This window comes from Anabrus simplex, chromosome 11, assembly GCF_040414725.1.
Source record: "Anabrus simplex isolate iqAnaSimp1 chromosome 11, ASM4041472v1, whole genome shotgun sequence".
Lineage (NCBI taxonomy): Eukaryota > Metazoa > Arthropoda > Insecta > Orthoptera > Tettigoniidae > Anabrus > Anabrus simplex.
The window spans coordinates 108,814,773-108,840,590 of record NC_090275.1 but is presented as its reverse complement, the minus strand read 5'-3'; the positions used below and the strand labels follow the sequence as shown (position 1 = coordinate 108,840,590).

At 42.2% G+C, this 25,818-nt stretch overlaps 1 protein-coding gene across 1 annotated transcript in view; it reads right to left on the bottom strand.

The window, feature by feature from the left end:
- Window positions 1-11,277: 11,277 nt before the first annotated feature.
- Window positions 11,278-25,818, bottom strand: part of LOC136883165 (general odorant-binding protein 72) — a 36,354-nt gene continuing 21,813 nt past the window's right edge. Inside the window, exons 4-7 of the mRNA XM_067155345.2 lie at window positions 21,359-21,394; window positions 18,383-18,497; window positions 16,210-16,274; window positions 11,278-11,398 (exon numbers count right to left, since the gene is read on the bottom strand). Of these exons, the coding sequence (XP_067011446.2) occupies window positions 11,381-11,398; window positions 16,210-16,274; window positions 18,383-18,497; window positions 21,359-21,394 (234 nt within the window). The 3' untranslated portion in view covers window positions 11,278-11,380. The remainder of the gene's footprint in view (window positions 11,399-16,209; window positions 16,275-18,382; window positions 18,498-21,358; window positions 21,395-25,818) is intronic.

Genomic DNA, 25,818 nt, shown 5'->3' with positions numbered 1-25,818 from the left:
TACAAAGCTGGAACAGGTAGATAATTTCAAATATTTAGGATGTGTGTTCCCCCAGGACCGTACTATAGTAAGTGAGATTGCAGCAAAGCTAATAAAGTGAGCTCGCAGTTGCGATCATCAGGATTCTGTAAGAAGGAAGTTAGCTCCGGGACGAAAGTGTCTTTACATCAGTCTGTTTTCAGACCAACTTTACTTTTCGGGGGAGAGAACTCGGTGGACTCAGGATATCTTATTCATAAGCAAGAAGTAACAGACATGAAAGTAGGTAGAATGTTTGCTGGTACAAAAACAATGGCAGGAGGGTACACGGAGTGACGAGATAAAGGATAAGTCAGGAATGAACTCGATGGATGAAGCTGTACCGAGAAAACGGGTTCGGTGGTGGGTTATGTGAGGCGAATGGAGGAGTATTGGTTACCTAGGAGAATAATGGGCTCACTGATGATTGCTCTATCGTCCTGGTTGAGTCATGGCCCAATGTCCACCTGTTGTCTCTTAGAATAAAGGATCTTTGTGCACATTTCACTCCAGTACATATTTAAAAAAACATTCCCCTGAGCAACCTGTGCTGGTATCCCAGGTCTCTGATAAATAAGGAAAACAACGCACCTTCTCTGAAGATATGGTGGCAGCGAGGATGAAAAAGATGACGCACAGCAGTAGAATCTTCATCGTGTCTGCGCTGTTCTGACAAGAAACAGCGTGCTACAGTATATTATATTTCTATATTGCACACCGTCCTTGTCGTATATCCGGTCAGTTGAGCCAACAGACCATGGAAGAGGCTTTTACTGCCCACTGAAACACGTCATTCGATATTTCCTGATGAGTGTCCCTTGGTCGAACCAACCAGGGGATTTCACGTAAATTAAAGTTACAGTAACATACTCGTAAGCAACAAGAATGAGATTAGCACGGCGTGGACTAAAGTTATGTCGACTGGGAAGAAACATGAATAATACATCCTAGATACGAAATTGGCCCCTAGGTGTATGGTAGCTCGCCCGCCTCTCACATGGAAGTCCCAGGCTCGATTCTCGGCCAGGCCCTCTTGAATTTCAACTATTTCTTCTTACTTTTGAAAATACCACTGGACCTTATTCGTCTACTAACTTCATTCCACGCAATCTCTACACTGACAACTCGGAACATACCACTTAGTCGAGCAGCTCGTCTCCTTACTCCTAAGTCTTCCCAACCCAACCATCGCATATAATATGCAACATAGAATAACAAATTGATTTGCACGCCTCTGGCGGGCACTTCATGAACCAATGCATGTTCCGCATGTGTTCCAAGATGTTTATAGAATACCTTTGACCTTAGTTACCCATTTGTATATATTTTATGTAGTAACTAGTTGAATGGCAACCGTCTCAAAGAGAATGTTTACTCATGATGTAGCATTATTTGGAAACTTAGTGATTGATATTTTTTTCAATATTTTTCACGTTCTATAAACCTTATGGAAAGTCCAAAACTTACTTTTAAACATGAAAATAAAAAAGTCGTGCATTAAAGGGTTAACAGAATCGCCCAGATCAAATAGTGCTGATTTTCTTTTGATTCTTTCCAGTTCTCGAAGCAAGTAATCCTGGTGTGGGTCTCATACAGTGGAATCATACTCTAGTTGAAGATATCCCTGTAATGAGTACGTAACCTACAAATTTTTGAGACGGAAGATTTCAGTGGAAATGGGGTGTATCATCACGCCTCTAAGGAGTTATTTTATGTCTTACATTCGAACTTCAAGCTGGTTTACAACCAGCAGAACTTTGTCCTCCGTGGTGTGAGGATGGAACATCAGTCAGTGTTTGTGCTGGTTTCTCATCAGGTGTAATATATCATATAAATAAAGACATAGACAAAATCACATATGTATTTTTAAATATTTTAACATTTTTATTGTCACGGTAATATTATTTGCTCTCTTTTGTGTTCCAAGTGCATTTACAGGATTTATCTTATGTTATACACAAATGTAAGACATTATTTACCTTGTATTACTTCCAATGCACACGTTATTGTTAATACCTTAAGGTATAACAATACAGCCTCCTTGGCTCAGGCGGCAGCGCGTCGGCCTCTCACCGCTGGGTTCCGCGGTTGAAATCCCGGTCTCTCCATCTGAGATGTGTGCTGGACAAAGCGGAGGCGGGACGGGTTTCTCTCCGGGTACTCCGGTTTTCCCTCTCATCTTTCATTCCAGCAACCCTCTCCAATATCATTTCACTTCATCTGTCAATCATTAATCATTGCCCCAGAGGAGTGCGACAGGCCTCGTCGGCAGCCGGCACAATTGCTATCCTCGCCGCACGATGAGGGACTTCATTAATTCCATCCCTGACCCGGTCACTGCCTGGAAAACAGGTTCACCTTCAGGTATAACAATAAAATATTGTTTTTAATAGATGAACACACTTGCATACGCAGTGGTTCAAGTAGTGTATATCATCCCGCAAAATAATTTGTCTTTCTCCTGAAAAATTGCTGATTTGTTGGTTCCTTTCTTATTGCGAGGGGGCCTTCAATGGTGATCTTAACCAGAGGCATCCTCTCCTTCACATTCTTTACAATCCTGTTTATTATGTGATTACCCTAATGAAGAACTTACCTGAAATTAACACTTAAGTAATGGTAGTGATCATCCCAATGAGGTACATTCGTTCATTACTTCGTTTTCGGATATCTGAAATCCATCACCAGTCTAACGTCAAATGAAATATTTTATTATTATTATTATTATTATTATTATTATTATTATTATTATTATTATTATTATTATTATTATTATTATTATTATTATTATTTCACTTAATCAGGAGGATATGCCTCCCCGGTTTGGTACAGTTCAGCTCATACGAAGCCGGTCGACATAGCTCTAAATGAAACTTGCAGAATCATTAGTAGATGTTTGAAACCTACACCCATTGAGAACATCCAACTTTTAGCTGGTATTGCTTCCGGTGAGATTTCTAGGGAGGTAGCAGCTAACAAAGAAAGGCTCCAATCATCTTCTTCAAAAGCACATCCTCTCTATGGATACCACCCAGCCACACAGAGGATAAAATCTAGAAAAAGTTTTCTCCGCACATCAGTTAACCTTGAGGGGAAAGCAGAGAATGCAAGGGTCAAAATGTGGAAAGAAAGAATCAACGACCTTCGAACTGGATAGAGCCGAAGGAAAGTCTTCCATGTGGTCACCAGGAGAAGTGGACAGTGTGGAAAGCCCTTAACAGACTCCGTTCAGAAGTCGCAGAACAAAAGTAAATTTGCGGAAGTGGGGTTTCTCAACCGATTCATCACTTTGCGATTGCGGAGAGCAGCAGAGGATCCAACATCAATGTCAGAGTATTTTATGTTCTTCAATGTGCACTGTGATTGCAGCCTCCCCCAACGCTATTGACGTCGCCCAATACTGAGCAAGAATTATCCATTTCTCCAATTGTTGCTTTATCTGTGATTATTTGTATAATAGACCTGTATATTTGTATAGTAGGAATGTAGATACCATGTTTTTAATGATAATCCACAACCTTTTTCCAGTCATGCAACCATGTCAGGATTGGAATGAATGAAGCAGCCATCTAGCGGCGAGGATGGGAACTGTGCCGGCTGCCGAAGCCAGTCGCACTCCTCTGGGGCAATGATTAATGACTGACAGATAATACGAAATGTTAGTGGCGAGTGTTGCTGGAATGAAAGATGACAGGGGAAACCCGGAGAAAAACCTGTCCCGCCTTCGCTTTGTCCAGCACAAATCTCACATGGAGTGACCGGGATTTGAACCACGGAACCCAGCTGTGAAAGGCCGGCGCGCTGCCGCCTGAGCCACGTAGGCTCCAATCATGTTTTTAAATATCTGTATATAAAGTTGGTACTTCTGACACGAATAAAGGAAGATTATTATGATCGTTCAAACCACGAACTTGGTCCTGAAGATGAGTAAACTCAGCAGTCAGGCAAACCAGGACCAGATGGGCCGGTATTTATTTACACGTACGAGCTCGTTGTTCACATCCTGTGCATGTTGTGTAACATTACGTGAGTGTGTCATACTGACACGAGCCGGAAGTGATAGCATCTGGCAATGAACTCAAGAGCGGGGAATCACACTCCACAATTCATGTCAAGGTGCTGCTAACCCTGGAACACCACACTTTTAGAACTCATATATGGACAAGGCAAAAGGATCTGAAAAATCCAATTAACCACGATTCACCTGCATTTAGGATTGTCGCTCAGGTAGCAGATTCGCTATCACTTCTTTACCTAGGCTGCTCTTAAGTGATTACAAAGAAGTTGGATATGTAACCTCCTTGATGGAATATTCCAATTCCTAATTCCTTTTCCTATAAACAAAATATTTGCCCTAATTTGTCCTCTTGAATTCTAACTTTATCTTCATATTATGATCTTTCCTACTTTTAAAAACTCCACTGAAGCTTAATCATTTACTATTGTTATTCAAGCCAGCTCTCTACTGACAACTCGAAACATTCCACTTAGTCGAGCAGCTCGTCTCCTTACTTACAAGTCTTCCCAGCTCAAAGTTTGCAATATATTTGCAACACCACTGTAAATCGTGCTGCTTTACTTCGGAGCTTTTCCAGTTCTCGTATCAGGTAGTCCTGGTGAGGTTTCCATACATTAGAACCATACTCTAATTGGGGTCTTACCAGTGTCTTTACATCCTTACTACACCCATATATGAAGAGATCTGTAACCATTATTTATAATCCCGTTTATGTGATTACCCCATAGAAGATCGTTCCTTACATCAACACCTAAATACTTAAGGCCGATTGCAGAAACGATGACTAGTTTTAAGCCTTAGACAATGTCTACCTAAACAACGTCTAAATCGAGCGCGATCTTCCAATACATAAACAATGTTCATCCGATGTTTAACTAGACAGCGTTTAAAGTTTCAATATTGGTTTGAAAATGGAGATAGAAGTAGATAGAACTCTTTGCTTGTCGCAACCAATGAAATTCGTCGGTGCGCATGCCGAATGCCAGTCAGCTGTTTGTCCTCCTACACATTACTCAAATATGACTGTGAATGAGCATGACTTGCTCAGAGATAAGAATATCGCTTTCGGTGGAAATGAAATCTCATGATATTATCGACACTAAAGCGATACGCCACTGTACGAGGAAGTGTAGTTGTTGTTAGCCTTGTTACGGTGAGTGTAATCTCCTCGTAAATAGTTTCGACGAAGAGAAGATGAAACAATAGTAATGTGTAACCAAATATGTTGTACGGGCCATGTAGATGTAGCTTGCATTCTGGAGAACGTGGGTTCTCAATGCATTATTGGTAGCCCTGAAGATTGTTTCCCGTAGTTTCCCTTTTTTACACCAGGCAAATACTAGGGCTGTTATTATGGCCACGGCACTTCTTCTCCAGTCCTCTTCTTTAAACAATAATCACCACCACTTGCCTTTCCTATCTCATAGTTGTTGAAAATTTATCTCAATTAGCGCGATGATTATTTATATATAATAACCACCTACAACCTACTTTTTAGTTTTCACTATTATGTGTGCTTACTTGGCAGTAAATATAAGTGAATCCCTCCCGGTTGATGAATGTGACAGCTCTCTGATGATTTGGACAAGTAATTCTGACATGTATGTAGTCTAAGTGAACTATAATTTCATGGAAATTATCCCACGTACAACATGTGACAATAAAGTTCGGTGAATGAAGTCAGAACGGTCGATCCGGCGACACTGGCGACACACAACGCTGCACCTGCGTAGCAGCAGGTTTTGACCACCTGCTCCCAACGCTGTTCAGTTGAGCATCGTGTGCGTGCCGTGTAAGACCTGTTTGACACAGTGCGTGTTTAGTGCGTTGGTTCCGAACTGCGAACAGGAATATGAACGACCAAAAATCAATGTAGAATTTTGTTTTAAGCTTGGCAAGACACCGAAAGAAACGCATGCGATGCTGGTACGTGTTTATGAAGATCAAGCACTGTCCTTGAAGTGTGTGTACTTTGTACAAGTGGTTCGCCCGTTTTCGAGGAGGCCGGCAAAGTGTTTCTGACAACCCCCGTAGCGGAAGGCCGGCGACCGCCGTCGGTGACGAAAACATTGAGAAGGTGAGGACATTAATCACGAACGATCGGCGTTTAACTGTGCGCATGATAGCGGATGAACTGCAGATTAACAGTGAATCCGTGCCACAAATCGTTACCCAGAAGTTAGAGAAGAGGAAAACGTGTTCTCGTCTTGTGCCACATCACTTGGCTGGCGATCAGAAGCAGGCACGTTTAGAGGCTTCACAGGATTTTGTCGAAACGGCGGATGTGACACCAAATTTCTTGAACTATGTTGTCACTGAGGATGAAACTTGGTGTCTCAGGTACGACCCTGAAACGAAACGGCAACAAAGCATGGAATGGCGTTCTCCGGGATCCTCTCGTGGGAAAAAGGTCAGAGCATCAAACTCGCTGTGAAAGGAAAGAGATTTGACGATATTCTTGACATCCAACGAAACGTGACGAGGCTTTTGAACACCATCCCAAAGCAAGCCTTTTTGCAAAGTTTCCAGGACCTGTATCGCCCATCTCAGCAGCGCATAGTTATGGGAGGAGACAGTAAGGTCACTGTCGTGCATTGTTCATCTATGTTGATAGCACAGGACTATTCACCGAACTTTATTATGACAGGTTGTATAATACAATATATCGGTTGCCAAGAATTGTATTCAAGTTGACAGCGGATTGTCCCTTTGTCAGTCTCAAGAAACAAGTCTCGAAATCTTATTTTAAGCTCTACCTCTCCGTACATTTCAAATGAATTACTGCGATTTCGCAGCGGGCGACGTTGTTTAGGTAGACGCTGTCTAAAGCTTAAAACCAGTCATCGTTTCTGCAATCGGCCCGCAGAGAGGCCGTCGGACTAACCCTACTTCCCAAAATCGTCTCAACATGATAAAACAAATAACATGTTTCATGGTACATAACCTATGATTATTATTCACTCCTCTCATTTGAGGTTAAAAAATGTTCTCGGCAGTGTTTAAAAATGGTCGGTTGAACATCGGTTTTTAGACGGTGTCTAAGTGATAAATAACGTCTCCGCAATGTGGCAGCCATACTTAGGCATGGTTTAACCGTAGACATCGTCTAAACGCCGTTTCTGCAATCCGCCCTTAGAGTGATCCCCGTGGGATTCTGTCATCTCGTCAACACGGTAATTAAAATTTCTCCTTTGGTGAAACTCACAACCTGACTTTTCACCCCGTATACTATCATATCATTGCCTGCTGTCCATCAGACATCTTTCTCTAGGTCTTCTTGCAGTCGCTCACACAGTAACCTTGTAACTTATTTCTCCGTACAGTATAGCATCATCCACGAAAAGCCTACCTGTAGTTTATTTATATACTAGCTGTAATACCCGGCGTTGGTCGGAAATTTTTTTAATGTTTACCTTTAACATCTTGTATTACCAGTTAGTTATGTGTGAAGTGAATTTTAATAGCATTTCTTTTTGACATTTTGATTGATATGTTATGATAACTGTGTACTTGTGGAAGCTTGAATTGCCTGGGAAGTATTTGATCCTGTCAAAAAGATAATAAGTGATAACTATAGATATGACGTACACTGTCATTGAGACTGTCACCAGTCAGCCTTGCGACCCAGAAAGCAGAGGATTCAACACTAATCTTGGTCATTTTAGACTATTAACTTGTAAAACCCCCTCAGCCTCCCGTCTCAATGGAGACTGAACGTGGACTTAAACGGTATCCAGAGCGTGACAATTCGTATCAGCGACACATAAACAATGGATTTCAGAATTAATATAGCTTATTTTCCATTATTTTTGCACGCCAACCCCTCCCATTCCCCGCTGTGATTTTTCATCTCCATAGTATTTTTTTTCGGATTTTAAGTCGTAGATGTACCAAGTTTCGTTGAGAGCTATTCTGGAACAAACACACATACATCCATAATGTCCGTTATATTTACATTCATATTCACCCCTTCTCAATCCCCATATTGATTGCGGATGAACCAACCAGAGTGTCACAGTTCAACTCAGTGACCTCTTAAACAATGTACTTGACATTAATATTAGTCATTTTCGCCTTTTTTTAATGTACTTCACCATATCCCCTTGGAGTGCTACGGGTGTTTTACCCCAACAGTATTTTTTTTTCTTTCAGAAAGTAAGACACACGTTTACCAATTTTGTATGAGGGCTATTCTGGAAGAAACACATATACGCCCATAACTTAGGTCACTTTGAACATTGTCTTTTCCACCCCTTCTCATAACCATGCCGATGGAGGCTGAACAACTACATCCGGAGTTAATGGTTATGAATTTCATGTTTCTGGTCCGTATTGAACTGAGAATAATATATAAGTAATAATAATAATAATAACAACGTAAACGTTTCCACCTTTTCAATACTAAAATATATTCACAAAATTATAAATTACACGGTACTAGTTTCGACCCATTACTTATATATTACATCCGGAGTGTCATTATTCACTTCAGCGACCTCTAAAACTATGGACTGTACATAAATATTTGTCGCTGTCTATTATTTTTTATATTTCACCCGTCTTTCTGTGTTTTCTAATCATAATTCACCGCAACCCTAGGGATGCTAGGGGTATCTTACCCGCATAGCAGTGTTTTCTATATAGTAAGTCATGTGTGTACCAGATTCAGATATTTGCCAGAACATATACACAAACGTTCTTAAACTCTGTCCATTTGGAACACTTTCTTCTCTTCACCCGTCTCAGCCCCCTGCTGATTGGGACTTTATCTTATACGACACCCAGACTGTCACAGTTCATCTGAGCGACCCCGAAAACTATGGATTAGACACAAACATCGGTTGTTTTTGGTTAATTTTTACATTTCACCCTTACTTTAGGGGCTAGGGGTCTCTTACCCCTAAGGTACTTTTGCAGGTAGTAAGTCCAATTTTGGTTGAGAGGTACACGCCCATTATCTCGGTTTTTGAAAATTCCGTTGTTCCCTTTTTCTCATCGCTATGCACAAGGAGGCAGAACTTACGCTTTAAAAAATCCGGGGTGTCACTATTCATCTCAGTATGGATTGGACACTATTTTTGATTATTTTTATACATCACTCTGCCCTCTCGCCCCCACCCCTAAGGCCAGGGCTCCACTGGCAGTATTTTACTGCGAAACTCGCTGTTGGACACTGCGCTCCTCTTCAATTGTGTTGTGTTGTGTTGTGTTGTGTTGTGTTGTGTTGTGTTGTGTTGTGTTGTGTTGTGTTGTGTTGTGTTGTGTTGTGTTGTGTTGTGTTGTGTTGTGTTGTGTTGTGTTGTGTTGTGTTGTGTTGTGTTGTGTTGTGTTGTGTTGTGTTGTGTTGTGTTGTGTTGTGTTGTGTTGTGTTGTGTTGTGTTGTGTTGTGTTGTGTTGTGTTGTGTTGTGTTGTGTTGTTGCAATGAAGGTTGGTGGTGAATTAATAACAATGGAAGTTGAAGAATATCCTGTTCTCTATAACCCTGCGAATGATAATTATAAGAACAGGAGTGCAAAAATTGAAGCCTGGAAGAAAGTCACTCAGGGCACCGCCGGTGAATTGTGCCAGACATTGGATGACAAGCAACAAAATGACATAGGCAAGTAAATAAGAGAACATTACATACTGTTCTTAAGAATTGATTAATAAATTACATCCGCTAAATTCTTTAACATTACTCTTTACTTTGCATTAAAATGTGATCGTTTGATCTACAAATTATACTATAGTGCTTTGCTTTTCTTTATTTCAAACATAACACCACAATTTTAATATATAGTCCTAAACTAACATAAATGAAGACAATGTTTATGTTTCTACAATCTTTAACTTAGGCATACTTGTTTTGCCAACGAACTGATCCCTCATCAGAACAAAAGTAATTCATAAACGTGTCCCTTATTTTAATACCATGTGTTGCAGCTCTCAGAACTAATGCGGGTATACTTTCAATTTCACACGTCAAAATTTCTTCAAAACTGTATCCATCTCTTCGTCTAAGAATGTTATGCAGAATACAGCACGCTTTTACAACAGGATAAGCAAATTCAATTATTAGACATGATCCCAAGTGCATACTCCACATAATGTCGGGCTCTAGAGAATCTGTAATTTTTCCGCAATAAGTGATCTTTTAGGAAAGGGTCTCAATATGTTTGTGCTTAGCGCAAAAGCTTCGTCAGCCACAAAAACAAAAGCGCAAGGGAATACTGAATTTCTTGATGGTGATCTTGGCATAGGTACACTATAATTACCCAAGTACAATTGTTGCCCGAAAGTTGTGGATTTCAACACATTTGAGTCATTTAACCTTCCGTAAGATCCGATATTTATGTAAGGAAATCAGTATTCTGCATCTGCCATAGATATCACCTTCCTGTCGTAAGAGGTAACTAAAAGGTGCCCCAGGGGCTCTTGACTTGGGAGCATGGGTTGGCGAACACGAGGCCCTTAGCTGATTCCTGGCATTGCTTCCACTTGCTTATGTCAGGCTCTTCACTTTCATCCATTCTACCCGACCTCCCTTGGTCAACTCTTGTTCTTTTCCGACTCCGACGTTATTACGTATGGAGGCCTAGGGAGTCTTTCATTTTCACACCTTGTGTGGCTCTTGTCTTTCTTTAGCCGACACCTTCAATTTTCGAACTGTCAGAACCCTTCCATTTTTGCCTCTGTATAGTTTTAATAAAGGATGGTTGCCCAGTTGTACTTGCTCTTAACACAAGAATCACCACCACCACCTCACTGAGATGGGGACACGATGGATCTCCTCATTTTCGTCCCACTTTCAAGAGAACGAAGCCTTCTTCGACACATGCCTTAAAGATCCCTCGAGACGTTGAAAATAATGGCTTTTACTACCCGTAACAACGCCACAAGATGGGATAGAGTAGCTACTTTTACGACCGGCCAGTTCTATCACTTTGAGCTAACCTGTTCTCAAATTCTGAACTGCGTGTACTTTTGTATGAGTGAAAATGAAGTTCCTACTTTTTTTCCTTCGATGAGTGAACCGAAAATTTATTTTTTGTTTACCTCATCAGAGTGTACTTTCAACTAACATTATTCTCCATGTGAACTCTCTGAGAATAAAATGAAAATCTCCTTGATAAAACTTACAATTAACTTCATTCAGTGTTACAAGAAATTGCTTATGAATCTAAGGTGAAGGAATTAAGTTGAAACTATGACAATATTTGCAGTTTTCAAACTGGTTTAATGCGTACAAATTATGAAGAGAGACTAGACAAGATAGTAGGTGCTTGTGTGAACATAATAATTACATCTTCAGTTATCAGTACGTCCGGAACACATCTCGTATCGCCTGGAAGCAGTCGCAGGTATTAAGGAAAGAAGAAAGCCTGAAAAACAGGAGAACAGTGTTATTAATTCTTGATCATTCGCTCGAAACAAACGAGTGCATAGTATTGATTTGAACTATTATCGAAATATAATTCAGTGCCATGCAGATACAAGCTGTATTGATACCTACAATAAATATTATGTCTGTAAATTCACTTGTTGCTGAGAAAAGTGCACCTGGGAGTAGCTTGTGGAATAATATACGCTGTACAAGGGTGGAGATACTGACGAATTATTTCCTTCTTCCTCTGTTTGCAAGTGTTTTAACGACGCACCAACCTAGTTACGTCATTTGGTGACGATCAGATAGGACAGGAAGAATACGGCTGTAAGCTTAATTACGGTACAGCGCTATCATTTGCCTGGTGGAAAATGGGAAACCACGGAAAACCATCTTCAGGGCTACCGACACTCTATCTCCTCAATGCAAGCTGAGAGCTACGTGATCCAAACCGCTTAGCGAACTCTCTCTCTCTCTCTCTGCAAATATGTCTTCTTCTTCTTCTCGTATGGCTCCACCGTATTGCATGTTCATTTCACGTGACCAGATATGCGTCGTGTAGCAATCAGCTGATGTTTATTTCGAACTGACATCTCATTTTCACACACTTCTGGGACAAGAAGTAGAGGCAAAATTGGCATTATAAAGACCGGGTTAGTTGGCCGCTCAGTTAGGGGCGCGCAGCTGTGAGCTTGCATTCGATAGATAGTAGGCTCGAACCTCACTGTTGGCATCCCTGAAGATGGTTTTCCGTGGTTTCCCATTTTCACTCCAGGCTAATGCCGGGCCTGTGCCACGGCTGCTTTATTCCGATTCCCAGACCTTTTCTGTCCCATTGTCGCCATAACACCTATTTGTGTCGGTGCGACGTAAAACAAATTGTAAAAAAAATACAAAGATCTCTGCCGTGTTTCTTCCACCATAACAGGACCATGACGTCCTAAACATGTTAGTGGAGGTAATCCGGTGGACAACGAACGTACTGACACAAGCGTACTGCCACTTATTACCAAATTTACCGCCCTTATGCCAGCTTTTACTATTGGCATACCGGTATTATGCTGGTAGTCATGAAAGCAATTTCTAAGCACTTCGATTTCAGTAATAACTTCCAGTTGTAAGATTTGTTTGATATGTTAGAATACGAATCTAGCGTATGTCAAAATTCCGTTGAAAGTTACTCTTGTCAAAGTCTGTAGTCTCTTTAGGCTTTTCCAATCATGAAATTACCAGCGTTTCGCCCCAGTGTAGCAGTGGGCTCATCGCTTGGATTGCTACACCTTTCCACGACGCTGGCGGCTAGTGTGAAGTTGAGACACCACTACAAGCCTCCTTTGTAGGGCAATGCAGTGAAATTTAACTACGGTTTCATTTCGGCAAGTTAATTTCAAAATGGATATGTTTTTGGGCTGGGTATTAGATTCACCAGTTTCCGGACACAGTTGTAACCATGGCAACCAGTTTTCGTCAGTAGCGTCATCTGTTCATTGTAACTTGTAACTACCCCTTGTCCCGTTTCTCTACAGTGCGGCTATGAGGTCAGATGGACCGGATGCCCTTCCTGAAGTCGATCTCATGATGAGGAGTTAATGAGATCAAATGAATGAAATGATATATGATAGCAGAAAGGGTGAGGGTGAAACCCGGTGCCGGCACGTAGCCTACTCCTGTAGAACGGTACCAAGGCCTTACGTCTCCATTCAACAGACGAATCACCATCAACAGTATTGTATGCCGTTACTCCATATGAGTACTGCGGAGATGTTTGGAATTGAATCTAGACTTTTGGCCCGAAATCTACTGATTAGAAATCCTACCCTGTCAGTCAACAATCTGATGGTGAATTTCTTTTCCACCAACGGGGACTCGAACCAGCTAACCACGATGTGAGACCATGGATACCAGGCGAGCTCTTCCTGTAACCAAGAGCTTGAGAAAAGTTCGTACGAAGTGAAAATGAAATGGCATATGGCTTTTAGTGCCGGGAGTGTCCGAGGACAAGTTCGGCTCGCCAGATGCAGGTATTTTGATTTGACTCCCGTAGGCGACCTGCGCGTCTTGATGAGGATGAAATAATAATGAAGACGACACATACACCCAGCCCCCGTGCCAGCGAAATTAACCAATTAAGGTTAGATTTCCCGACCCTGCTGGGAATCGATCCCGGGACCCCTGTGACAAGAGGCCAGCACGCTAACCATTTAGCCATGCAGCCGGACTCGTATCAAGTGAACAACGTTCTACACCTGCATCCAGAATTAAAATCCTTGAACTGGCCTGAAGACGAACCCAGAGTCTTGGAACAAGAGAGAGGCACGCTTCCTCCAAAGCGTGGATTAGGATAAGAAGAAGAAGAAGAAGAACTATTTTTACTTCTTTACGTCTCATGACACAGATAGGTCATATGGCGACGATGGGATAGGAAAAGCGTAGTAGTGGAAATGAAACGGCCATGGCCTTAATTGAGGTACAGCCCCAGCGTTTGCCTGGTGTGAAAGTGGGAAACCATGGAAAACCATCTTCAGAGCTGCCGGCAGTGGGGTTCGAAACCACTATCTCTCGAATGCAAACTCACAGCTACGCAATAATAATAATAGTAAGAAGAAGTATATTAGTATCATATTTACGAGGTCTAGAATATTTTTCATTTTCTCACAATTGCCATTCCTGTACATGCGCTCTCTTTCTTCGATTATCGGAACTCTTTATCCCTACTTTGGGTGGAGTCATAGAGTATCCCCTGCATGTCGAAAGAGGCTACTAAGAGGGGAATAACCAAAGAATGTCTCTCTCGCCTTTTAAGCCCAGAAACATATTCGTGATTCCATGCGTTACCGTGAAGCAGAGAAAATGTAGGAGTGGGAAGATTTTTGATACTGCCGTCAAGTTTACTGACAGTTCCTGTTTTGCAATTGCTTTATGTCGCACCGACACAGATAAGTCTTATGACGAAGATGGGACAGGAAAGGGCTAGGAATGGGAAGGAAGCGGCCGTGGCCTTAATAAATTAGGGTACAGCCCCCCAGCATTTGCCTGGTGTGAAAATGGGAAACCACTAAAAACCATCTTCAGGGCTGCCGACAGTGGGGTTCGAAACCACTATCTCCCGAATGCTGGATACTGGCCGCACATAAGCGACTGCAGCTATCGAGCTCGGTCTTCTTTTTCTTCTTCTACTTAATCTGTTTACCCTCCAGGGTTGGTTTTTGCCCCGAACTCAGCGAGGGATCCCACCTCTACCGCCTCAAGGGCAGTGTTCTGACGTTGTGTCGGGGGATACAACTGGGGAGGATGACCAGCACCTCGCCAGGCTGCCTCACCTGCTATGCTGAACAGGGGCCTTACAGGGGGATGGGTAAATTGGAAGGGATAGACAAGGAAGTGGGAAGGAAGCGGCCGTGGCCATAAGTTAGGTACCATCTCGGCATTTGCCTGGAGGAGAAGTGGGAAAGCACGGAAAATCACTTCCAGGATGGCTGAGGAGGGAATCGAATCCACCTCTACTCAGTTGACCTTCCGAGGCTGAGTGGAACCCGTTCCAGCCCTCATACCACTTTTCAAATTTCGTAGCAGAGCCGGGAATCGAACCCGGGCCCCCGGGGGTGGCAGCTAATATCACTAAACACTACACCACAGTGGCGTACTGATATAATATATCCCTGCCTGGATTTTGCTAAAGGAGATTTTTAAAATGGCGGAATGCTCCTCCCAAAGACATCAGTGATGCTGCGCCAAAAAGTACTCTTAGTAGCAGTTCCCCGTTAAACGCTTCTAGCAAGGTACCTGTATGAGGGGAACGAGTGATTGTGTGTGAAAATGATATTATGAGATTATTGTACAATTAAACAAAATATAGGGTTAATGCGATAATTCAAATTTAGTTCTGTAACTTGTCAATCTGTAACTTTCATCCTAACTAGATTCATTAAGCTCTTCTTTCTGACTCAATGACTTTCTGATTTAACAGTGTTGCCAACAATTTAATTTAATTTTTAAAAATCCGTATTTACAGTATGTAATTTAGATCAAGATCAAAATTAGTTAAAATCCATTTAATGTTCTTATTAAGCTTACTAGTAGTTTTACTTTTGCATTTCTTTGAGTTGTTGCATTATGAAAATCCACAGCCTGTTTCCAGTCTTTCAACCGTGTCAGGAATGGAAAGCATTAATTCCCCATCTAGCGGCGATTATAGGAAACGTGCCGGCTGCCGAAGCCTGCCGCACTCCTGTGGGGCAATGATAAATGACTGATAGATGAAATAAAATGTTAATGGAGAGTGTTGCTGGAATGAAATATGACAGGGAAACCGGACTACCCCGAGAAAACCCATTCCCGTTTCCGCTTTGTCCAGCACAAATCTCACATGGAGTGACCGGGATTTGAACCACAGTATCTTGCGGTGAGAGGGCGGCGCGCTGCCGCCTAAGCCACGGATGCTTTCAGTTGTTGCAGTGAAGTTGGTATTTTTCAAACCTGTATTATGTAGGCAGTCCTTTTTCTTTCTTCTTTGTGTGTTTGTATGAATATGTTTGTCTTCAACATGACTGCTATTTGTAATTCTTAGTATTTTAGGTTTGTCAGTTTCATAGTATTAATAAGTAATAATATGTGTGTGGTTGAGAGTAAGAAAGGCCAGGAGCCCTAACTTCGCTATAGATAATAAAGGTTTTATCTATCTAAAACTGGAAAATGAAATTAGCGTAGCATTGGTTTCCAGTTCTACAGTAATTGAACAACATTATCCTCAATGTTTTCTTATAGTCTACTGAGAACTTGTCCTAAATATTAATTTCAGTTAATTCTTACCTCTTTGTCCTGTTCGTAATTACATCTTACAATTTGGAAAGCGTCTTCACAGACATCGGCACCAGCTGAAACAGAGAATATGGTTGATGGTGAATATTGTGTTCAGGAGGAGATAAACGATAAATGCTCTCGTAAAATGAAAGAAGGGGAAGGGTAATGAGGGGAGTCAAAAACAAGGATTCCGGAGGTCTAATACCGTCAGGGTCGAAACAGAACAAGAGTTGACCAAGGAAGATTGGATGAGGTAAGTGAAATTGAGGAGCCTTGCACAAGTAAGTGAAGCAATTCCAGAATTCAGATAAGTTCCCCCTAATCGCCAACTCACGCTCTCAAGTTAAGAGTTTATGGGGCCGCTTTTAGTCACATCTTACGACAGACAAGGGATACCATCGGTGTCGTTTTACCGCCCCCACCCACAGGAAGCTGTCATAAGGAGTGATACAGGAAATTCACTGTGATAATTTCATATTTGTGAGGGATACTTGATACCCTCCTATGACTGGCTCCTTGGCTGGATGGTCAGTGCACTGGTCGCTGGTTCAGAGGACCCTGGTTCCACTTCCATACAGAATTTTAACCATGTTTTCTTAATTTCTTCAACACGGGGGCTCGGTGTTTCTTGTCGCCATAATACACACCTCACTACAAACCATCTCAGAAACACTTATTCGTGAATACATCACTCCACATAGGGTTGGCGTCAGGAAGGGCATCCGGCCGTTAAACTGACCTTAATCCGTATTAGCTCCGTCTACGTGTACAGTAGTTGGGAAAAGTTCAGGAATAACCCCTTCCCTGAGAACCACGTGAAGCTTTGTACGTCCTTGTGAAGCAGGTAGCCATGCGGTAGGTGAGACCATATTTGTCGAGAGATCAGACTAACAAATGGTTCAACGAAAAGGTGAGTAGTAGTCTTTCGGAAGTTCCAGGAAGGGATAGAATAGATGAAAGTGAGGAGTCCGGCACAAGTAAGTGGAAGCAATGCCAGGACTCAGCTAAGGGCCCCGTTTTTGCCAACCCACGCTCGCAAGTTAAGAGCCTCTAGGGCCGTATAGTGGGTGAGTATCAGAAAAATGAACCCTTACATTCTGCAAGTCGGAACGTGGAATACTAGAAATTTGAGTCTGCGTGGTAGGATAGCGAATCTGAAAAGGGAAATGGATAGACTAAAGTTAAAGATAGTTGAAATAAGTGTGCTGGAAGGAAGGAACTGCAGAATTATTAACACAAAATCAAATAGAGGAAATGCGGTAGTTGGTTTTAAAATGGATAAGGATATAGAAGAAAGTGTAAGGTTATATGACCAACATAGTGAACGAATTGTTCTGTTCAAAAATAACACAAGTCTACATGTCTACCAACTCAGAAATTTATAAAGAAATCGGAAGAATATGAGAAGGGATAGAAGAATTAAAAGAAGACATAAAAGGAGATGAAATATAATTGTAATGGAAGTTTGGAATGCAATCAGAAGGAAGAGAATATACTGTACCGTTAGTAGAGGAATATGCACTGGGACAAATTAATGAAAGAGGATGTCGGATGGTACAATTATACACTCATCATAAGTAAGTCTTTGAAAGTTCTTGGTTCAGAAACCACACAACACAACACAAGAACATTTCATATAGTCTGGTTACATAGAGGTTCACGTGTTCACTTAGTGGTCATGAAATGCTGATTGAGGTTGAAAAAACTAAACAATGTATCGAAAGCAGGAAGATAATTTGAAAGAAAATAAACTTTAGCAAAAATTGGGTGCTGGTGGTGATTGTTGGTTTAAAAGAAAATGCAGTTATGCAACCGTCCTCTCTGAACACTAATCTGAGGGAAAAGTGAAGAGTTTTGAACGCAAAATGGAGGTATCTGCGAATCAAAATTAAGAACAACCCATGCCTCCTTAATCACATGAAGTCGGGGGACCGGAAGAGAACATGAATTGCAATTTCGGAATTTTCTTCCCTCTACTGACAATTTTTACGCTCCTGGAATGTCTTCCAGACTCCTGGATTTATCTTTCCTGTTCTGGAAATCCTTTTATTTTCCCGGAATTCAATGGACCATAACCCCGATAAGAATACATTCGCCAAGAAATGTCATTCCAATGTTATTGAGTTTATAGCATATATAATCAATTCCTTGTGTACCTATAAATACCCTCTAAGTTACTTACTAGCTTTCTCCTTGCACTTCTCGATGACGACTTTGAACCTCTCCTTCAATTCGTCCGGCATCATCTTGTCCGTCTGAGATATGGCTGCCTCAGGACTGTACTTCCCGTTCTTTAACTGGAAGGGAGAAGGAATTTGTTATTTATTTTTATTTAACCACTAAATATTTGTAAATGTTATAAGCAAAGCAAAGATACCTCCGTACAGGCCATGAAGGCCCTTGGACGAGTAGAAGGTGAAGGCTTCCACCATTGTTAACCTCGGCACGTGATGGGGTAGAGTGTCTAGCTCTACGCCCGGCCGCCTTTGCCCGCACGAATTAACCTAGTACTCCTGACGGGGATTCGAACCCACGTCCTTTCGGGCGAACCGAGCACGCATTTACCGCAGCCCCTAAATGTTATAAGGAGAATATAAATTCATAGATATATTACCGAACAATACTCACCCTATATCAATATATTGTTAACAAACAAGTACAGTTGTGGTGGAGAGAGAACAGTTCACCCTACTGTAGATGTCAGCTAATTTTACGTGAATAAGAGAAGATAGTCTCTTTAATTACAGTAGTTGAAGTATCTTACTATCTTTTTACCAGTCTACACCGTAGTCAATATTAACTTTCCACAACCTGAGGAACATGGTTCAATTTATATAACGCTCACTATTTGAAACGGTCCTTACATGAAGTGTGAGTGTCCAAGCAGGTATTCTACAAAGTCTCCCATATAAACTAAGACCGCCTAAAGAGCGGTTTTACTCTCCGATGCGTAAGCTGCAGTATTGGAGGCGCGCGCGTAGTTCTTGACCTTGCAAGCATCAGTCGCCAGTCTCAATCTCAGCTGTTAACATGATGAGACAGTTATCATTGTAACACTGAATTTTCGTACGTAAAGGTTATTTTAAGTACGAGTCGGCTCGACGGTACGCGATGTATTTGTTCAGCAATTCCCTGTGAAGTCTCACGTTCACGAGCACAGATTTTACGTATTTGTAAATAAATTTGAAATCACTGGTTCAGTCCTCAATAAAAAAAACATGCCTGCACACGAACAGTTTTAACAGAGGGAAAGCTGGATGACATTGGTGCGAATCTTGAACGGTCACCGAATAAATCACTCACAAAATCAGCACAACAAGTAGGGGTTTTGGTTTCTTCTGCACACAGAGTTACAAAGTTGTTGCACATCAAACCGTACAGATCTATACAGGCCCATTGTTTAAAATATGCTGATCCAGCCACGAGATTGAGATACTGTATGAAGATGGTTTTCCGTGGTTTCCCACTTTCACACCAGGCAAATGCCGGGGCTGTACCTTAATTAAGGCCACGGCCGCTTCCTTCCAATTCCTAGGCCTTTCCTATCACATCGTCGCCGTAAGACATATCTGTGTTGGTGCTACGTAAAGCAAATAACGAGATACTGTAAGTTGTGCCTTGCATCACTGAATGATTGTTTATTCGACAGACAGCTTGTGCTTTTTTTTTTTTTTTTTCGGATGAGGCCTGGTTTCATATTATTAATGACCGTGTGAAGAGCCATACTCTCTCTATTGGTGTGCACAAAATCCTAATGGCGTTTATCAAGTCCCTCATTATGATAGGAAAATTGGTGTTTGGTGTGATGTTAGTCCAAAACGAATAAATGGGCCTATATTTTTCGAGACGACAATAAGTGCAGAGAAGCAGCAAGATGACATTTTGAGGCCGTTCTTGAATCAGTTAACGTCAGGAGAAAAATCGCGTGGATGGTTCAACAAGATTCAGCTGCTGCTCATACACCAGAAGATTCCCTTCTTACAATATCGGAAGTGTTTGCAGACAGAGTGATCAGTGCTGGTCTATTACCGGCTCGTTACCCAGATCCAACAGTGCATGATAATTACTTGTAGGGTAAACTGAAATAATGTATCGAACAAATCCTCACACACACCGGAGGAAGTGAAAGAAAACATTGCCAATGGAATCAAAAATATTACAGCGACACAACTCACTCGCGGCAGCCAGAATGTGGTTACCGGATACAGTACCTTCATAACCCAGGAACGACGACACTTCCAGCTTCTTTTATATGGCATGATTTCATATAAGATTGCAGGGCGGCCGCGGGCTGAGGCAACTGTCGCAGCGCAGATTACAATCACCGAGCGTTCGGTCTTATGTTATATGGGAGACCCTGTTTTGTGTAGACGAATAATTGATTTATTTTATTGTAACATAACGTCCACTGGAGTTTCTACAAAATTAGGATCCTTGTGGTCAGACTCATTACGTGTGCCGATGTTCATATGTATATATCGTTCATATCGTTCATGGGCAAAGAATCAAGTTCTGAGATAAACTTGTACGAAGTTTCCCTTAGTAATGAAATACAGAAATCATATGGTGGTATGTTCGCTGTTTTGTGGAGCGGGAGAGATCCATTATGGCCCCGCTCAGTGTGATGTCGACGCGCCGGAGTCGAGTTATCCGCTGTACAGGCAACCTGATGGGAGGAGGAGCGACTCTCATTGGCCAGACCCTGCTACAGTGACCATCATGGGCCGCTACGTCGCTAGAGTCCTCGAGAGGTCCAAATACATCGAGACCTCCGGAGCGAGAGCCTTCCATATCTAGAGTTTTCCACGAGCTTCGAGTGGCCGATGTACCTCTAAGGGTCGGCCCCCTTATATAAGGCGGCGGGCAGGTGGTAGACAGTTCGATCCAGGTGGAGCTCAGCCAGTGAGCGAAGGAGAACGAAGGGTGTTACAGTCACTTCTAAAGGAGCAGCTGTCTTATTGGACATGTGCTAATTTTCACGAACGGGGAATTATGTCTGTTACAGAATACTAACCGGTGTGAACTGCAAAGCCGATGAGAATACTATTACACGGACAGACAACGCAGTCACATTATGGTCTCAAACACACAAGACTTTAAACGGACTTAGTCCTAGGATATGTTCTGTTTGATAGCGAGGACACATCAATGTACTTACCAGCTGCATCATTCCCATGGCGCACTTCATGTAGCACTGAAACAAATGATGAAACATCATTAGGGTGGGATTACAGACAAAAACACAAGAAGTCAGCTTATGAGTAAATGTCATTTATTGAGCCAAATAATTCATAACCATGACAAGAGAAGAAAACTAAACGAAACAGTACCCAGTCTTTGTTCTCCATTTGTGCTTTATTAATTAATTAATGTATTGATTAGAGTTGTTATGATCTGAAAACATGACAGTTTGATTAAATCCATGTCAAATGATTCAGTTTGTAAAGTAGATGACAGTACTTATTAGATAGTACGGGTGGAGCCCATAATTTTAGTATCAACCACCCTATACATCTGATAGTCTGAGAATGTTGCCAAAGTGTTATACTTCAGGTTCCTGGGTATATTCTCCAGTACTAGGTTCAAAATTACAGTCATACCGGTAGAATACATTTCTCTGTACCGACAATTTCATTACTGAGCTTATTAACCTCTTCAGGACAACTTCAGTGCCACCCAGTGACTTGCAAATATTAGTTCAGCAGAATCTTTTGTAATCTTCCCTTGTTACAGTATATTCGAAGTGGGTAAGTTATTGAAAGATTAGGATAAAACTGTCACAACACATATATAATACTTTATTTTGTTATTAAACGAGTTGTAATTGAAAATTTTGATCACCATGGTAGAATGGTTTAATGTCCTTTGCATATGTAAATACATTTCTTAGTCTATACCACCGGTCAATAAATTATTGAATTGTTTGAAAGATATGAAATCTATGGTCACCTTTGCTGTTTACAATCGTGATCTGAGGAAGGGATAAGAGACGAGTACAAGTATAGTCTGATGTAGAAAAAGAAAAGTAGGAAGATTCGAGAACTAGAATCTCTGTGGAGACAAGCAAGACAAATGTGATGACAAGAGGAGGAGAAGTGGTAAATAAATGGTAGATAAATCTGTTAAACTGGGTAGAGATGTAAGTAGTTAATAATAATAATATTCAAATTACGACCCCCTAACTACGTTTACGGATTTCCTAGACGCTGAGGTGCCCCAATTTATTCCAGCGGGAGTTCTCTTACATGCCAGTAAATTTATAGACACGAAGCTGACGTATTTTAGCACTTTCAAACAGCACCGAACTGAGCCAGGATAGAACCTAACAAGTTGGGGTCAGAAGGCCAGCGCCTCAACCGTCTGAGCTACTCAGTCCGGTTTCAAGTAGTCGACAAGTATAATGAGGAGACTTTAAGGTTAATATGGGAATCAATGGGAGGAGAGAACGGGAGATTTATGTCCAAGGGAGAGACTGAGAGAGTATGTATATATATGTATGTCTGTGTGTGTGTGTGTGTGTGTTTGTTTTTTTCTTTGTTAGATAATTTCGTGATACAACTGCAGTAACTTTACAGTGTTCAAAAATGTTTTGCTTAATACGAATCCACACGGAATGTGACATGGTACTTCGAACATCCTTACAGATTCCACTCTAGGCTAATGTATGAGACAGAAAGAGAGGCCAAGTCCAGATAAGGCTCGATATTTGTTCAACATAAGGCACTTGTAAGGTCGGTGGTGTGCACCTGCAGGAATAAAGTAAACATGGCAATAGTCCATTTCTGCTGCTGACCGCATTCGAACAGACCTAGCGAGTTGGCCGTGCGGTACGGTCGCGCATTTCAGGAGATAGTGGGCTCGGAAACATCCGCCGGCACCCCTTCTTCCGTGGTTTCGCACCTTCTTCTTCTTTTCCCGTTCATACGGGCTCGAGGTTTCTGACAAGTCGTTCCCACTTCCCTCGGTCCCAAACGGCATTTTCTCTTAAATTATTTTCCCTGAGATCTTCCCGCACACAATCCATCCATCTTCTTCAGGGTCTATCTCTCTCCCTCCTACCTTCCTCTTTCTTGTCAAGCATTCTCCTTCCCACTTAATTTTCATCCCTGTGCTTAATGTAGCCATACCAGAGCAATCGTCTTTCCTGGACCTTTCAAGATATTTGTCACTTTTACGCTGCCTCGTATACAGAAGTTCCTGATGTGTTCTTTCCTCGTAACCCCACACATCCATCTCAATATCTTCATTTCAGATACTTCCAGCCGCTTACATTGTGACTGCGCTGTTGGCCAGGCTTCGGTACAATGTCGCATTGCGGGTCTCACCGCACATTTATAGGCTTTCCCCTTCGTTTGCATATTTAATCTACTGTCACAGACGACACCAGACAACCTTTTCCAGTTAGACCAGCCAGCCTGAATTTGGCGAGTAATTTCTAGATCTAGATTACGATCATCAGACATAGTGGATCCTAAGTATTTGAAACGGTTCCTTGCCAAGAGCTGGTTTCCATCCGTCCTGAACAGTTTCATTCCCAATTTCTCTCAGGCGCATGTATACAGTCTTATTCCGGCTGATTTTAAGACCTCTTTCCTCTAGAGCTCTTCTCTGGTTATGTTCAAGCTGTCCTCTACTTGTGCTGCATAGTACAATATCATCTGCAAATAACATATACCACGGAGATAGTTCTCTTAGATTTTCACTTTCACACTAGGGAGATGCTGGGGCTGTTGGCCCGCTACCTTCCCAATCCTCGCCCTTTCCCGTCCTTACATTGCCGAAAACCTTTGACGTGTTTGTGCGAAGACAAAGAAGTAATATTCTAATTGTGACATTGCTGCAAGATCGATGGCCACAAGTGGATCTCGCCACTCGTGTTGTAGTGAGTCAGGGTGATGTCGCCAGAGTTTGGAAAAGACACAAAGGGTTGCTGATTGGCAGTGGAAAGGACACCTACGCAGAACAACTCGCAGAGAGGAGCTTTCAGCAGGTCGTAGACCCAATGCTACTTCCACCTAGTACTCCCAGGATCTTCGGAGTGAATGTGTCAGATCACACGGTGCAAAATTTCGTGCAAGAGGGAAGGCTGACATCAAGGAAGCCTGTGTCAAAAGCTCTTGTTAAACCACATCATAGGAAAACTCGTGGGCAAGAACTGTTGTCATGGCGTCAGCAACAATGGAAGCGTGCGCTCTTTTCTGTCGGCGTCGCCATAAGCTTGCACCCACACAGCAGAAGCGTTAGAGTCAGCAGCTGATCTGGTGAGAGAGTGAACAAGCATTTGATCCTGGAGCGTCATCAGGAGGAAGGGGATGCCATCATGTTTTGGGCTAGGATCATGTTTGGTCATTCCATAATTCCTATCCAGGATAACATGTCTGGTCTGGTATACAGAGACAACATCCTCCAACCTGTATCTACAGGATTTGCTACCAGTGTAGGCCATGAATTTGCAATAGTGGATGATAATGTTCGTGCCCATTATCCAGAGTAGTCAGTTAGTTCCTTGAAATGAATGGAGTACAGTGAATTTTGTGGCCGCCACATTCTGTGGACATGAACTACACTGACTTGGCAAATGTCATGGGATAGTCACCTAATAGCGTTTGGGGCCTCCTCTGGCCCTGCGAACTGCAGTGAGACGCCGCGAAAGTGAGTCGACATGTCCCTGGTAGTCCTCTGGACGCAACTGACACCAAATCGTTTGCAGAGCGGCCGCCAATGCTGGTCTGTTCGTGGGTGCAGGATCCATGGCACGTAGTCTGCGTTCCAGGACATCCCAGATATGGTCGATAGGGTTCATATCCGGGCTCCCGGGTGGCAATGGCAGTCATTGGACCTTCGCTGCATGTTCCTGGAACCGTTCCCAGGAGACGTGTTGCCGATGAGTTTGCTTTAGCTGACCCGAGTGCCGGTTTCTTTGTATTTTTTTTTTTTTGGTATATAGGGTATACCCTTCGTAATATATAACCTCCATATGTATGCCCATTGCTTGTCCCGTTTTTCTGTGGGGTCGAGTATGAAGTGAGATGAATTTTCGTTGCGAGTTTTTACGACCGGATGCCCTTCCTGACGTCAACCTCATTAGAGGGGCTTATGAGATGAAATGAATTACGCGATATATGATGGTAGGAAGGGAGAGGTGCCGATACATAGCCCGCTCCTGTCGAATAGCATCAAGAGGTCTGCTCAAGGCATCCGACGGCCCAATCACCATCAACAGCGTAATATGCCCTCACTCCATATGAGCAGAATTTTGGAATTGAATTGAGGCTTTTGACACCCAATCTAGTGATTAGTAATTGTATACCAAACCCTATCGGCCAGCATTGTGAAGGTGATACCTTTTTTGACCAACGGGACTCGAACTGGCTAACCTTGGTGCCAGACCATAAAAACTTGACGCCTTAACGCTCATTGCCACCAAGCAGGCTGATATAATCTAAGTAGCAAAATAAATACTGAACTAAATCACAACGTCGAACCCTTTTTTTTAACCCTGTACCCTATATTTTCTGCAGTGAAGTGTTGCCATATCGTGTAACTTCACTGAAATATACCTGTGCGCTTTTTTTGTCACTAAGGTTCTCATCTACAACTTTTTCAAGGATTATCATG